Here is a 16,054-nt window from a genome sequence, read left to right as displayed (position 1 = left end):
TGTGTACTCCATTTAATAACTGAACAAACAAATATTGAGTGCTCCAAAGTGTGTTTAAAGCCCCAGAGTGTAGCTGGGTTATACAGGTATTTTCTGCCTTTCCTGGAAAAGGACACAGTCCACTTGAGTGAGACAGAGGAAAGAAAGATGTAACTCTATGGAACAGAGAAACTAATTTATATTTTATTTTTATTTATATTTTATTTGAAAATAAAGGCTGAAACTACCCGACAGGGAAACAGTAGATCATGCATGGTTGTTGTAGTCCCAGCGGGAGTTGACAATTTGTCCTTTCAGTTCTTTTCACTGTCAACAGTGAGGTCTGTGCCGGGAAGGATGGAGGATTAAAGCTGCATTTCAATAGCATAAACACACATTGATCAATCTTACAAGAAAACCACCACAGCCAAGACTAATACACACCATCAGCCAAGGTCAGCAGCGTAACGATAAACTCAAGTACAAGTTTGTGTAGTTTAATTAACTCAAGTTATGCAGTGAAAATAACTAAGTGTGACCTTAAACTTTGGACACTTCTACCTTTGGTTATTTTTCTCCTCCCTGGTTAAAGCAACACAGGTTGTATGAGGACACTCCATAAGGCTGATGCTGCAACCTCAGGTCTTGGTGGGGAAACTGAGGCACCAGGAATACTGAACTGAGATAACATAAACCAGACACAGAGATCCGATTGTTTTGGGTCTGGGTTGGGACCTTTAACAAAGATTCCTCCCCACAATTAATAACACATCCCAGTGAAGCACTGTTGTCACACAGTGGGTTTGTGTATTTGCAAAGCTAATAAAAAGGGTGAACTGGAGCCACCAAACAGCACTTTACACTTGCACCACCACAGCTGCATCTGGAAAAATTTAGCATTTGCTTCTAAAGCTGGGTAGTTGGGAAAACTTCACTGACCGCACACCATGACATACAGCCAGGCAGCTATCTGTCTGCAAAGCAAGATGCATGGAGTTACGAGATGTAGCTGTTCTCTTCTAAAGAAAACAGGAATATTTCTCAACATGACTCTACGCTCGTGTCCTTCCAACTGTGAGCCTCGCTTCGCTCCTTGCGGTCTCCGTGCTTTGCATTTGTATTACGAGGGGTTTTTAATTTGTGTACAAAATGCAAGTTGCGTGTGGCTAACAGCATCACCAACTATTCTGGCAATTCAAACCAGATGCAGCCGTGGATGGGCAGAGCCTGCGTGACTGGTAACAAACCGGTGCTGAGGGAGCGGTGGCTGATCCCAGCAGCAAAGCAGACAGCTGTTCGGAGACTAACGCAACTCTCAAGGGAAACGTGGAAACAAAACACTGCAGACTATCTATGTCAGTTTAATTCATCAAACCGCTCTCCATCGTGCTCCAGTAAGGCACGAGTAGTTCAGAGTAATGCACGTACTTCTGTATGCATTTCAATTCGGTTGTAGCTTCCTTTTCACCTCTAGACATGGGTTCAAACATAGCAAAAGTTAGCTGGATGAACGTGAGCCAGACAATTGTGCAAACACAAAAACACACTTTAGAATTTAAAAGTGAATAAGATTTCTCATCATATTCCACTGCCTTGAGAGGAACTTTTGGGGCAACACTGAGAACTATTTCAAGAAGACAGCAGGAAAAATGTTTACTAAAGGAATATTAATTATGTCTCCTTGAGGTTGAAGCAACATTGACAATAAGCTTATTTAATTAGTGTTTCATAGCATTGTGTCGTAAGCAACTTAAACCCTCTATGGAAATACTTGCCTGTGCAGCTGCTACAGGGATCTCATAAATGGCTTGAGAAAGATCTTTTGAAAAAGGTTCTTGTGTTTAAAAGAAACAAACCAAAACACCCTCCAAGTTCAGTCTAAGCCATATAACAGCTTAGAGGAACAAATATTTCCTAGATTCTTCACCTTTGCTCTCCCAAAGTCACAAACCTTTCAGCTAGCAAAGAGAAGTACTGCAGGCTATTAGAAAAACAGGTTCCCACACTGAGCATTACATGAAGAGAGAGGACTTCAGATATAATTTCAGTTGCTCAAAGACCTAAGCAGACTTTGAAAAGGAGAAAAAAAAAGTTTCTATTAAATTGAATTACACAGCACTAACATACAAAGAGATGCAAACAGCAGAGGACTACGATATAGGTGTCGCAAAACTCCTTCTCCACAAAGGACACTGAAGAGAAGCAACAGAGCAGAAAAGAAACTTGACTTTGACTTTTACTGTAGCCAAAAGCAATAAAACAAACCATTCCATCGTCCCATAACACGTCATTTATACTTAAATGACACTACACAATACGTATATGTTTACAAAGTGGGGCTTAAAAACCACTTGGTTACCTGTAAGCAACTTTCTGCAGGGGCAGCATGAGACATTTCATTTCAGAGACAACCTTCTGCCAAACTTCAGGTCTGGACTCTCAAGACCAGAAAGGTTAGAACTTCTCAGACATCTGGACTTTTCTGGCAGGGCATAACATTGCCTTTTACTCTAGTCTTACTCCTGAAGACAGCTGAAAGTCTTTGCCAGATTTCCCCACCCTTCCTCCCAGAAGTATCAGCCTATTACAGACCCCAGCCACATCAGGTTTCAGCCAACATCATTAACATCTAGAATACTTTAGGCAATAACAGGATCATGTCAGACAACAGCAATCATAGACAGCATGTTGTACCATCTTCACCTACACGTAGGGCAAGTCTGAGTAACAAGTAAGTGCTGAACCTGTGCTGCTACAAAGACTGAACCTCTCAGTTCCTTACCGACGAGTTCAACCCCAATTTAATCCCCTAGTTAACATTTTTATGAGTTTTGATTCTTGAAACTCAGCTGCAGACAATGGTGACAGCAATGGCCTTTTGTGCACATTTTCCACATAGAAACAGCAGACACTCCGTGGCTATGCAGAATTTAAGAACAAAGGCGTTCAGCTATGGGACAGCAGACAACTTTCCATCTCGTGAGATTTAGTAGTCAATATAGCACAAGTATTTATGTACCTGAATAAATGTAGCCTATGCCTGCTAGCCTGTAAGAGACAGTTGGATCCCACTGTATGTATTCTTCATTATTTGTCCCAGAAAAATTGTGCCAGAGAAAAAGAACAAGGAAAATACTTTTTGCTGCCAACCACCATATGATATTATTCTCTTTAATCAAGTTTAGAGTAGTTCACAATAGCATAGCTTATATAAAAATATTGCATAATATAAAAGAACCTTTTTAACTCAAAAATTCTTAAAAGACATCTATAGGGCACTTAGAGCACAGTTGCACTGCACATCTCAAATCAAGGAGTTGATGCATTTTGTTACCACTAGGAGGAAAAAAAACCAAAAACCCATCCAGACTGAGATTCATTGAAGATTTATGCATCTTCTTACTACCTGCAGATAAAAAATGCCTCAGTCTGAATTAACACCTGGCTGAAGCCCAGAAACCTGCAACATCATCAATATTTTCATGGTCCTTTTTATTAAAAGCAGATTTCCACAGAGAATTAATGAAATACAAAAAATGTAATTGAAATGTAAATTAACAGTTCCCAAAGCCTAGCATGTTGCACCATCCAAAACAAAGTTAACAAAGAATATGAATGGTGATCATCATCAATCCTAGCAATATCCTCAAATTCTTGTTGTGGAATACCATTCTGCTTTATTTTATAATTAAAGCAATCCATTAAGTATTTAAGTCACCACTGTTCTTATTTGACAAACCCACCAGTGAACCCAAGTTATGAACTACGGCCACATACTCTTAGATTTTACTGTGCTATGTCCACTGGTAGAATCCAGCTGGAGCAACAGACGTGAGGAAAATACAAAGGCTATGGTCCTCTGAAAAAGTTCTCAAGAAACCACATTAATCTAACATGTGACTAAAGCCCAGAATGGGAGATCTCTTCCAAGCAACACCTCCAGATGTGTCTCAAAGTGTATTCACCTGATGGGCTTCTATGCTGAAATACAACAGATTGCTCTGCCAGCATTTGAACAGCAGCTGTGTTGGGAAAGCATCTGTAAGGTGCCACAAAGAAAGGAGCGTTTTATGGACACCTAGTCTTGGATTACATGGGAAATGAAATGGAGCCTTCAGTCTTTAGCATCTCCCACTCCATCAGCATTAATAGCAAACATTGCTTCAGCCTCAGGAAGGCAAGGAGAGTCATAAATTTTACATATTCTGGTTTCACCTCGGCCTTTTCGCAGATACAGTCTAATAGGGAGAAGGAAAAAAAAAAAAAACAGGTAAGGGCATGTAGCCTACTTTTAGTAAATCATTATCATAATCACTAAAACATTATGTTAGTACCTGAGTACAGAACACTGTAGAGCTATAAGAACTTCTGAAAATGTTGTGTTGATTTTACTGCAGATTAACGAGTGCTCAGAATGGCACTCATTTGTGAGAAGCAGGCTGGACTTGCCATTGACAGACTATGTAGAAACCCAAAATTTAAAAGGTACTTAGCTAGTTTCACAAAATCTTCCAAAACAAATCTAATGGCATGATAATTTATTCTCTCACCTTGTGGTGGAAGCATGTGCTATGATATTTCCTCCTATAGGTTTTTTGGGATCTGCAGCAAACATGGCTGCTCCATCTACTTGTGCTACCACTTGGTTAGTGATCACAACTGCCACACCAAACTGTAAGGAGAAAAGCAATAAATCAAAATCAATTTATTTTCCACAAGGTGAACAAAGGAAAAGAAAAGCAGAAAAAAAAAAGAGAAGAGAAAAGCAGAAAAAAAAAAAGAGAAGAGAAAAGCAGAAAAAAAAAAGAGAAGAGAAAAGCAGAAAAAAAAAAGAGAAGAGAAAAGCAGAAAAAAAAAAGAGAAGAGAAAAGCAGAAAAAAAAAGAGAAGAGAAAAGCAGAAAAAAAAAAGAGAAGAGAAAAGCAAAGAAGAGACATATGCATGCACTTCTGCTGCCCTCTCTGCTGTCCATAGCCACTTTATCATACATCTCAAAACAAAATGGAAGCAGACACTGAGCAGGCAGAAAGCCATTTGTACAACACTGCTAAGCTTTACAAGAGAAAGAAAACTGATCACCAGTGCTTTAGAGACTAAAGCAAAGTTCATAGGTTACCTCATCTGCAAGCCGAAGAAGCATACGCAGAAATCTGGCCAGATGCATCTGTCTAGCTGACAGCTCACCTCTTCCTGAGTAATCTGTCCGATAAAGGGCTGTGGCACTGTCCACTATCAGCAGTGCGTATCTGGAGAAGTACAAGGTTCTCATCAACATTTCCAGGCACGAATAATGCCTCCATGGGCGCTTGACAGCACCCAGCAAATTCTAAGGCTGCATACAGATGTGGATGTAAGCTCCTCTCAACCTGTCAGTTAGCAGAATTATTATTTTTAACAACACTGACTTGATCTGTAATGTTCAGATTACTAACTATATGATAAAAGCCAGTAAACCCAAAGAAAGTGGCTGCATGATTAAAAACTTAGATTTACTGTACTCTTACAAACTAGCCCAGAATTTAACCTTTCGACACCACAAATATTCTGTGGACAGGTTCCTATACACATCATACCACCACCTCCTTCCCTCTAAAAGGGCCCATAAATCTTAAGTTTCAAGCTAAAGCTGTCTGCAAAGGTTCAGTGCTTGGCACGCTCTACATCAACACTCTGTTTCTGAAAACAATTCTAAACTGATCTTTAAAATTGTTCCTCAGGCTGGCACTTGTTCTTTGTAAAGTAACATCAGTTGTCACAGTTCAAGTCAGTCACTGTCACCCAACATTTCAACAGCAAGAGGTATTAACTGACAACTGATTGCTGAGACATCAAGCTTATTATCTGGATATACCAAATCATAATCCAATGTGAGAGTTACAAAACCTGATCTAATGGAGCTAAGCACTGAAGAAAGCAAGTATACTGCAAAAATTTAACTTTTGAAGTAAACAATTACTTTGACATTTTGCAATTATGTAATCTATACTTCTTTTGCAGTTCTTCATCATCTACAGGTAGCTTTGTAATATGATTATGTGTCAGCACAAAAATCATTCCATCTAAATCAGTCTTATTACCGTGATTCAGCCATCATAGCAGATGCCTGATACAGGAGCTGGGTCTGATGATCTGTGTTAAAACCTCGAGCGTATGCCACATTATCTAGGACATCACTGCCAGACAAGCCATATCTGGAGAAATCCGTGAAAAAGAAAAATAAAAACCTTTAAGTGACTACTTCATCAATAGGAGTTATCTAGCAGGTTTACCTAAAGACGAGAATAAAAATTCACGTTCCTGGGAGAGTCTTAGAGATAAAAACAGACAGAAAAAAAATGCAACACAACTTGGGGATGAAAAGAGAACAGAATGATTGGAAACCATTTTTAAAGACTATTTTCCTGTCTAGGAACAATAGTAAAGTTGAACACCAGACATTTTCCTCAAAATAAAACAGGCAAGGAAAGCTACCATTCTGGAACAGAATATTCTAAAAGCAGTATATTGGTAATAAAAAGCAGTGATAAACAGCCTCCCACCTGCAATACCTCTGTCAGTGGTTTACTACAATAATAATAATAATAATAATAGTTAAAATCAATATCTTGCATTTAAATTATTTTTATGGCACTATGAGAAATCCCTTAGAATTTGGCAAACCAGTTGGTTATCCTCCTTGGATCTGAAATGTAGTAATATTTTTTCCCCATGAGAGAACACATACATAATTTGTTCTCATTTTTCATTTCACACTACAGCATATTTCACAGAATTACAGACTCTTTCAAGTTGAAAGGGATCTCTGTGGATCATTCCCCTCCCTGCTCAAAGCAGGATCAGCTGCAGCAGGTTGCTCAGGACCGCATCCAGTCAGGTTTTGAACATCTTCAAGGATGGAGTCTCCACCACCTCTCTGGCCAACCTGTTCTAATGTTTGGCCACACTGAACACTAGAACCCTTGTTTGCTACATTTTGCATACCCCACCACATTCCACTCCAGTCAGACTTGGCCTTCCCAACCCCATTTCTGCATGCTTGGACAGTGCCTCTATATTCCTCCCAGGTCCCCTGTCCCTGCTTCCACCTCTTGTACGCCTGCTTTTTACATTTAACAGGAGCTCCTTGTTCATCCATATCGGCCCCTGACTGCCTTTGCTTGATTGCCTGTTCAACAGGATGGACTGTTCTTGAACTTGGAGGAGTTGATCCTTGACAATCAGCCAGCCCTCCTACATCCCTCTTCATTCAAAGAGCGTGTCCCATGGGATTCTTCCAAGCAGATCCCTGAAGAGGTAAAAGTCCACTCTCCTGAAGTCTACTATTGCGATCCCACTTAATGCCTTGCACCTGTCTCAGGATCCTGAACACCACCACCTCATGGTCACCGCTTCTCTGCCATCACAATGCGTTTTTAGGCCTGAAACTGCACACAGATGTCTAACTCCTCCCATTTGTTCCCCATTCTGCATGCATGAGTGTACAGGCACTTTGGAGAGGCATACTTAAAATGTCTACATAAAGCAAATTAAATGGAGTGCGTACATCAGTGGTACACTGAATGCAGAAGCACGCATCAATGGACATAAGTGCACGTTCAGTTGGTAAGATGTCCTGAGAGAAGAGTGCAAAACTTTTCTGTTGTCACAGAACTATTTTTTAGATTCTGCCTGAAGAGCCGGGTCAAAGAGGGCTCTCTGGCAAAGGACCACAACTTCTAACAATACAGTTTTACACTCTAATGACACTAGTATGGCTGAATTTGACTTTCATCAGTGAACAGTATGAAAGATACAAGTCACACCAAAATTCACATTCTTAATCTGATGTATTAAGGTAAGTATCTTTATGACTTCAGTATTCTGCTTTTCACAGCTGGACACCTAACATCTCCCTCCCTAATTCAACTTCTAGGCTAAGCATAGCTTTGAACAGTATACTTTTAGAATCACAGTTACCAATTAAATTTGTTACCTGCACGATAGCTATTAACAAATCCAATAATCCAACCTTACTAGGCAACTGGCACCTTATGTTTGAAAGTGAGTAAGAGCCAATCCTGACTAGCATTTTGAAGCAAGACCACACTGAAATATTATATATTCAAGATTAAAGTCAAGGGTGCTAGTCAAATATTTGGCAAATCAGTAGACTACAGAAAGAAATTAGCCTCCATCTTAGCTGAGCTGAAGAAAAAGACTGAGTGCTGATGGGATGGAACTGACTGGAAGAAGTACTCTGTGTATACAGCCACAAGCAGATACCCTCTTATGGATGCACCTATGACTGCTGCAAACACCATTTCACTTTCTCATGAGTGCCCAAAAGGGCAACGTTGCCAAATACCCACTGGTGACAGGGAATACAGGAGTCATCCTCTACTCACTGCAGGAAAAGCCAGCAGTGTTAGATCAAATTGTCTTCAATGAGAGTTAACAGGATTTAGTTGGTACTGTCCCCAGATGATTAGGATTCCCTTCCAGTAGCAAAAAAGTGAGGGAAACTACTTCCTGCAGAGGAACAATTACACAATAGCTGTGGGGAGAGAGTAGCAGCAGAAAGAGGGGAGAGGAATAGTAATACCAGATGTTTCCAAAGTGAACATCTGTCAAATTAACCTCTAAGACCTGTGCAAAATGTCTTCCAAAGATTTTTTTTTTTTGACTTTCAGTAACAAACCATCCAAATCAGTATTGATCCAAACCTTCAGCTTACTATTTTTTAATAACTTGACCTTACTTCATTCATTTAGGATGGTATGACAATTAGATCATCTCCCCCTATAAAGAAAATGAAGCATCTCTTGTGGGCTAGCATGTCATATTGGTTTGGTATTAAATCTTACTTGATTTTTCTACCTACTGTCAAGGAAAGGCCCATAAACACTGGCCTTACAGCAGTCCTACCATTTCATTCTCTCTGCTTCCAGCTGCTCATTCTTGCCCCCTCCTTTGCTCCTGCACCAGCAATTTATGCTGCCCTGCTTTGAACCACATTAGCAACTGCTCTGCTTCAGCCTACAGCCTAACAGCCACTCATGCCAACACTGTGGGGCAAAAGGAATGGCAGGACCGCCTGCAGTGGCACATAATCAAGCCTCATTAAACCAAATTAAAACTTAAGTTTCTGCCCCATAGAGACTGTTAGCTATGCAGCATGATATTACAAAGCAGACATACTGTGAAATCAGCCTATGGCATAAGGAAGGCAGTTTTGCCTAAGAGGTCACGTGGAGTCTTGGCAAAAAAAAAAATCATTTTGTGAAAAAAAAAAAAAACAAACAACCCACACTGAGGAATGATGAAGGGTAAAAACAAAGAAACTTTAGAGAAAACATCTATAATGATAGACCAGGCCTTGAAGTATACTCAAAGGCTGCTTGAAGGAAACACAGTCACTTGGCAATTAAGTCTTGCTTCTCTAAATGCATGGTTAAAAAAAAAAAAAAAAAAAAAAAAAGGAAGACAGTTGCTTTTTAAGCTAGGATATTTGTACAAAAGTTTTTAAAATACTATTAAAAAAACCCCACATACACAGCCTGAAAAACTATGAACCTAAATCAGACTAGCAAAAGTGTAGTAGAAAACAGGCCAATTGATTTTACCTTTGCAGAACATCTGAGCCTCTGTATTCAAATCAGCCCAGCCTTGCTGCATGATTTTGGCTTGCATCTTAGAAACACCTTATTACTTCCCAAAGAAAGTGCACAGCTTACTGACATGAACTTTCTAATCAGTATCTAGGTGGAAATATTTTTTAAAACTACGATCTAACTGAAATTGTAAATCTGAAGCTTAGGCCCAAATTCCAATCTGAATTATTGCATTCTGCATCCTTAAAATTCCTCTCCTACTTCAGTCAGTTACGACATGCTTCACAGCCCTTCCCAAAGCATTGGGCTACTTTTCTGTTCAAGCTGACGCAATTTCAGCAATTGATAAGCACTGCAAGATAAATAAATACTTCAATCCAAGTTCACTGAAACTGCATAAAAATATCTTAATATTTAATTGAAACAAGAATCACAGAGAATTGAACCCCATAGAAGCAGTTTTAATTTTGAGAAAGTCTAAAGAAATCGCAAGACCAGAAGTAGCTCCTTTTTCTAATGTACAAAACCAGTGCTTCAGGCTTTTAAGTCTAACCAGAATCTCTGTGTAGACAGCAGTATTTTTATTTGGGTAATTAACTTTTACTTTCCAGTTAGTAGAAAAGACACATCAGAACATTCTGAGATAGAGGCAGGAGATGAGAGAACAGCTTTTCAACCGGACAGTGGGTTGCTCTCATATTTCCTAACAAAAATTAGCCAGCTGGTGTTCCAATAACCTTTTTGCAAAAGAATCTTTGTTTCAAGGTAATGCTATTGGCAGAATTTAAGAAAAATCTTTGAATGTATTTCACTAACAGTAAAACTGAATTTGAAAGAGACACTAGTAGGAAGTGAAGATATCATATTCCAGGGGACAATGATGTTAGCTGCTGTCATATCTAAGTAAAACTAGAAACTTTGTTTATAAAATACAGCTAATGAAGTGGTCTGACATGCATGTAGGTAGGCAGACAACTAGAATACAGAAAGGTTTTCGTTTGGTTGGTTTTTTTAGGGACAGTTCTTACTGCAACAGCCCCGTGAGTTTAAGGAGACAGGCTGATTTACACAGTGATCCTTATTAACTAAGTTGTCCCATGAGTAAATGTATTCCTTTCTTCAACTAATGCTAGTTTACTTCTAGCCCTAAGTACAGACCTTTCAGCCACAGCAAGAAGACGTTCTGGACGGAAGGTCCCTTCTGTATCAATATACATAGCTTTTCCTTCACCACCACCTCGGTCAATGGGAAGCTAAAGGAAAAGCAAATGAATGAACATGAAATAAAGTATCAACAAATAATCCAGTTACTGCCTTACACCCTCAACTGATATCATACAATAAATAACATACCAAGCTATTACGATTAAAGGCACATTTGTCTGGGAGAAGTGAGAAGAAAGATTCCTGGTTCCCATCTCTGATATCTACATAAAAGGACAGGTGCTGCGCTTTGAGCTGGTAACTTTAGGTGCATAATAGTGTTAACTAAGTGATCAAATTAAGCCCAAAGCCTCTAATATTTTATGAAATAGCAACCTCTATAAAGTAATAAACACTATTATTTGTTTAAACTAAGATTAGAAAAAAGGTTATTCCAAACTGATCCACTGTTGGATCACAAGAGCCAGCTGAAGGCTTTTACAAAAGTAAAGTGAAGAAAGCTTAGGATTCATTAGCAAAAAAAAAAAAAAAAAAAAAAAAAGGGCAGCTAGTCAAAGAAACTCATTGAACCCAGCAGCACAGTTGCTTCTTTTTCGACACTCTTGGTGATCAGAAAGGTTCTCTGCAGTCTAGAGCACCTGAAGAGAGATCAAACGCTTCTCTGCATTTAAGACCTAAAATTACACTATAAGGCTAACGTGTTCAATTTTGTTGTCAGAATACTGAGGAGAGAGAGAAAAAAAAGCTACAAAACATGTTAAACACGGGCAAAAAACATCACAAATTTAATCGTTGCTAAAGTAACCCTAGCAGGCAGATTAAGGATGATACAAAAGATCCTAGAAAGCTGCGAGTACAGCCAAGGGTGCTGTAAATACTCTCGTTCTTTGCAGCTGTTTACACATATCACATTTGTATTGGTTGAGAAAAGTGCACAAATTAGCAAATATCCAAAGGCTGTGTTGCCCGAATACTTGATTTTAATAAAGTGGACTACTCACTTGACAGGTTACTGCCAGGGTATGACACAATTGTGTTTTTCCAGTACGAAATTCCCCAAATAACTCTGTTATGGACCCTGTTTCTATTCCTCCTGAAGGGAAAATAATAATAATGATGATGATAACAATAACAATAAGAACAACAACAACAATAATAAAAATTTAAAAAAGGTCACATATTCAATCAAAGACCACATATGAAGTATTACATCTACAGAGACACAGTTAAACACTTACTTTGGTTAAAAGTTTCAAAACCCTAATTGGAAAAATTGGTTTTCAGGCTGAAGTTTGTTCATGTTGCAGATAAGAAGTTTAAGTAAGTGTATTTCTAAAGATGCTGAAAAGCTGAAAGGACTTGTTTTGATTTTTTGATTACAAGTAGGAATGGAGAGAAGATATACCTGATTTTGTTTTCTTGAAATAGATCATAGACTAGAATAAACTAGAAACATTCAAAATGAACAGCTTTGGGTATTGCATCATGACTAAAAGGTTTTAAACCTATTTCTGCAGCTTTTTAAAGAAAATCAATTGTGATAAAAGAGAGCAGTACCTGAGGAGATTCTTCCGTCAACCAGAACTTGTGTGTCTTATGTGGTTTTGTACAAAGATCATGATCGGGGGGGGGGCGGGGGGGGGGAAGCAGGTAACTAAGGCTAACCAATAAAGAGAAATAAAATTATTACCTTGAAGAAGTTTGTCAAGTTCTTTGGACCCAGTGGTGATCTGGATGATCTCTGACCTTCGCTGGTGGAATTCTGTTGCTGTGGTGAAACCCATCGGAACCAGTTTAGCAGCTTCAGCCTAAAAAAAAGCCAAACTAAGCAGTGCAAGGAGAGTTCATCCCATTCATTTACACCCTCTAGTAATTAATACTGTAATTTTCTATTTTGTGAAATGGAGAAGCACCTATATAATTTGATGCGTACATTCTATTTTATGGACCATGTATTAGATGGTACCTCTGAAAAAGAGCTGAACTTCTGCTCAAAGAAAAAGCTTCAACACCCATTCTGTGTATTTTATGGAAATCTCCTCCCCTCACCCCCCCCTCCCCCTTTTAGTTCAGTTTTTGTCCCTGTGAAACTTGAAATACTTAGGATAGACATACACCTTATTAGGAATGCTGTCTTGCTAATAGTGGATAAATATGCAAAGTAAGAAAAAGTATTGGAGTTAAACATTGTGCTAGGTCAGATTTCGATAAATGAGAACTAGTTTGGCAGAAACTCCACATTCTGAACTAGAAGATGCTGTGAGATTACAACTCAGGCTTCACTCTCAGTCCCCAGAAGTAAACCCCGGGTCTCATGGTGAATATCTACCCAAGGTACAAAATTAGCATGCTTAAGAACAACATAACAGAACCACCACTGTACTGGGTCAGTCCAGTCATTATAATGCAGTATCCTCTGCCTTGACAACTGCCAACAGTGGATGCTTAGGGAAAGTGTTTAACAAGGCAGAGAACAAGGGACTGACATTCTATCTAATATTTCCTCTGGGTTCAGTTAGCGAGCTTCTTGATCTGAACATTACCCCACAAACATTCCACTTAGCCCCTTTTTAAACCAATTTATGCTACAGATGTCCACCGTGTCTTGGGACAAGGACTTCCATAACTTAATTACAACCTGTATGAAAAACTACTTTCTTTGCTTTAGGCTTATCATAAGCCTTCTTACCATGAGAAATATGGAGCTAGAAATAATAGTCACTCAGGCATATCCTCCATACTTTACACAATTTTTATAGACCTTTCTAATAGTCCCTCCCTCTTCATTTCTTGAAGCTGATCCTAGCGTTTTTTCTCTTCCAATCAAAAATTACCTCATACCTCTAATCATCTTTACTGCCCTTCTTGGCATATCATTAATGGAGACCTTCCAAAATCACCAGAACACTTTAAGCCAGTAGAAATAAAACTTCTTGAATATCTTGGGTTAAAGCTTTTCCGTAACATCCTTACCAAGATTTTGTCAGCTTTGGCTTCACTGATGCCTTTAATATTTAGTAGCTCCTTCTTTGGTGCATAAGCAACTGCCTCAACTGTGTGAAATCCAGCTTCTTCTAATTTCTTCACATCATTTGCATTTATACCACATTGCTGAAAGGGAGGGGAGGAAAAAGGACACACTAAGACACAAATACCTTAATCTAATTTCCACTGAATACCTTCAACTGTCTTCAGCAGATTTAGATCAAACTCTGTTATTACAAGTCAGCATACTGAATGTCACCTCCCTATTCACTTACACACAAAGAACCACAAAAAATAAAATCCTTTTACCAGTGTAATGTTTGCATAAGCTATTATATATAGATAGCATACAACAGGCAGAAGATATCATTCTCTGTTTGGTTTAAGAGATGCTGGAGGTAACCAATGCATGTTAGGAAAGGGTATGCAGCAAGGCAACATAACATAAAACATGATTTAACATGTTGGGTTTTTTGTTTTGTTTTTTGACAAAATGCAAGTAAGAATTTAGCAACACAATTTTCAGATACAAGTTGTGTTTAAGGAAAAAGACTAACAGATTTCTTGAAAAGTTACCTTAGACCTAACTCCTTACCTACCTCTAACCTAGATATGAGCTGTGGTCCAAAGCTCTCTTCCTCTGCTGATGTATCTGCATTTGCTTCGAACTGCACCTGCATAGCCATTGCACCAAGTATTCAGGACAGCCCTACTAGAAGAAAACCAAATACTGTGATGTAACATACACCATTCAAACAAGATACACATGCAAAATGTTTCAAAATATATTAACAGATCATCCAAAGTGGTATGTGATGGTTTTCTCCCCTCCCACTTCTCTTAGCTTATGGTAAGCAAGTGCCATAAGAAATACTTTTGTGTGCTTTCTTACATAGTATTAAACATTAAACAAAAAAATGCCAAACAACTCTTGTGTTACCTGGTAGGGAATAATAAGAAGCTTAATAGAGAGCTCCACAGTATTTAGGAATATAATACAACAAAACTAGTTTGCTACTAGCAGTATCTCATCACTACTGTTAGCAGTATCTTGGTCACGTTAGGAGATGTATTACATGAAGCTGGCACTTGACGTTCTAGCTTGGCTGTGCCTAAGAGACGGCCCTCATGACACCCACAAACGCTGCTCGTACCTTGCAGAAGTCTGAAGGGGTCTTTAGAGTCCCCCACCGCTAGCACTGCAATGCATCTGCACCACCTTCCCGAGTGCTAAGCAGAGGAGCACGACGGGAGGCACGAAGAGTCAAAGGGAACTGAAGGAAATAAGGAAATTTACCCACTCTTTGGAAGTAACCCTCCTCAGGTGACTTCGGCTCGGGGCTGGGCGGGAGCCAGATACCGAAATCACTAGCAGCACCTCCCGGAGACCAACCGCCCACGTGGAGCCAAGGAGAGCCCCAAGCAGGCACACTAGCGGCAATGACGCTATCGGAGCGAGCCTGCTTAGCCCAGTCTCCCCCGCCGGAGCCAAACACCCCCGGGCAGGCAGCAGAAACCCGCAGCAAGCACACAGGCTCCAAGCCGTCGCCCACCGCTCACCCCAGCCTTTATCGACTTCTCCACGGACCACGCTTTAGAATTCCCTTGGTTTTCCTCCACCGGCTACTCCCACCTTGCTTAATTTTATCATTTCTTCTAATTTTCCCTCACAAGTCTGCCCCAGGTGACGCCCCTCCCCGTCCCTGAGGCCACCCGAGGCCTCTCCCCCGGCCGCTCGCCAGGCCCAAGCGGTCACCGCGGCGCAGGCCGCTGTTGACCCGCCCGCTCCCCCCCACCGGAGAGAACCGGAGAAGGCGAGGGGAGGCGGAGGAGGGGGCCGGCTGGGCCCCGGGTCGCTCACCCCGCGGCGGGCCCGGGCCCGGCCCAGCTCCCGGCCGTTCCGCTCGCAGACAGCACCCGCCGCCGGCGGCGGTTCGGAAGAGCCCGCCACCGCGTCACGTGACGGCGCGCGCCAAAAGCCCCGCCCCTCCCCGCCGGAGCCTTAAAGGGGCCGCTCCCCTTCTGCCCGCACGGGAGCGCGCGTGTGCGCGGGCAGGCGGTGCAGGGAGGACCTGCGTGAGACGAGACCGCGGCGAGGGGCATCGGGGGGGGATGAAGATCGGCTCGTAAAGATCAAGCATACGGCCCCGGCTTCGGCAGGGCAGTCTTTCTTTTTTCTTTCTTTTTTTTTTTTTTTTTTTTTAAAATAAGCATGAACCTGTGACTCTGCTCATTAAACCGAATCCGTTCTGAAGGCCGGAGTATGTTCCCGAGCGATAAGTCCCTCTCTCCCGCTGTGCTGTAGCTTATGCCAGTACCCGAGAAGGAACAGGCTGG

The 16,054-nt window shown here is 40.6% G+C and overlaps 1 protein-coding gene across 3 annotated transcripts; it reads right to left on the bottom strand.

Moving 5' to 3' along the window:
* Window positions 1-3,516: 3,516 nt before the first annotated feature.
* On the bottom strand, window positions 3,517-15,636 carry RAD51 (RAD51 recombinase). 3 transcript variants are annotated; one of them, XM_075047164.1, is made up of 10 exons: window positions 15,579-15,636; window positions 14,317-14,426; window positions 13,706-13,843; window positions 12,423-12,540; window positions 11,734-11,825; window positions 10,727-10,821; window positions 6,056-6,169; window positions 5,095-5,224; window positions 4,530-4,651; window positions 3,517-4,217 (listed from the first exon to the last, which is right to left on the bottom strand). In XM_075047164.1, exons 2-10 carry the CDS (start codon window positions 14,401-14,403, stop codon window positions 4,094-4,096), a joined length of 1,020 nt encoding a protein of 339 aa, XP_074903265.1. In that variant the 5' UTR covers window positions 14,404-14,426; window positions 15,579-15,636; the 3' UTR covers window positions 3,517-4,093. The 3 variants fall into 3 exon arrangements, with proteins under 3 accessions (XP_074903265.1, XP_074903267.1, XP_074903266.1); XM_075047166.1 differs by lacking the exon at window positions 15,579-15,636 and adding an exon at window positions 15,015-15,112; XM_075047165.1 differs by lacking the exon at window positions 15,579-15,636 and adding an exon at window positions 14,872-14,934 and having other exon boundaries at window positions 14,317-14,429.
* Window positions 15,637-16,054: the final 418 nt, after the last annotated feature.

This window comes from Buteo buteo, chromosome 16 (genome assembly GCF_964188355.1).
Source record: "Buteo buteo chromosome 16, bButBut1.hap1.1, whole genome shotgun sequence".
In the NCBI taxonomy this organism is placed as follows: Eukaryota; Metazoa; Chordata; class Aves; order Accipitriformes; family Accipitridae; genus Buteo; species Buteo buteo.
This window is presented reverse-complemented; position numbering and strand designations above follow the sequence as displayed.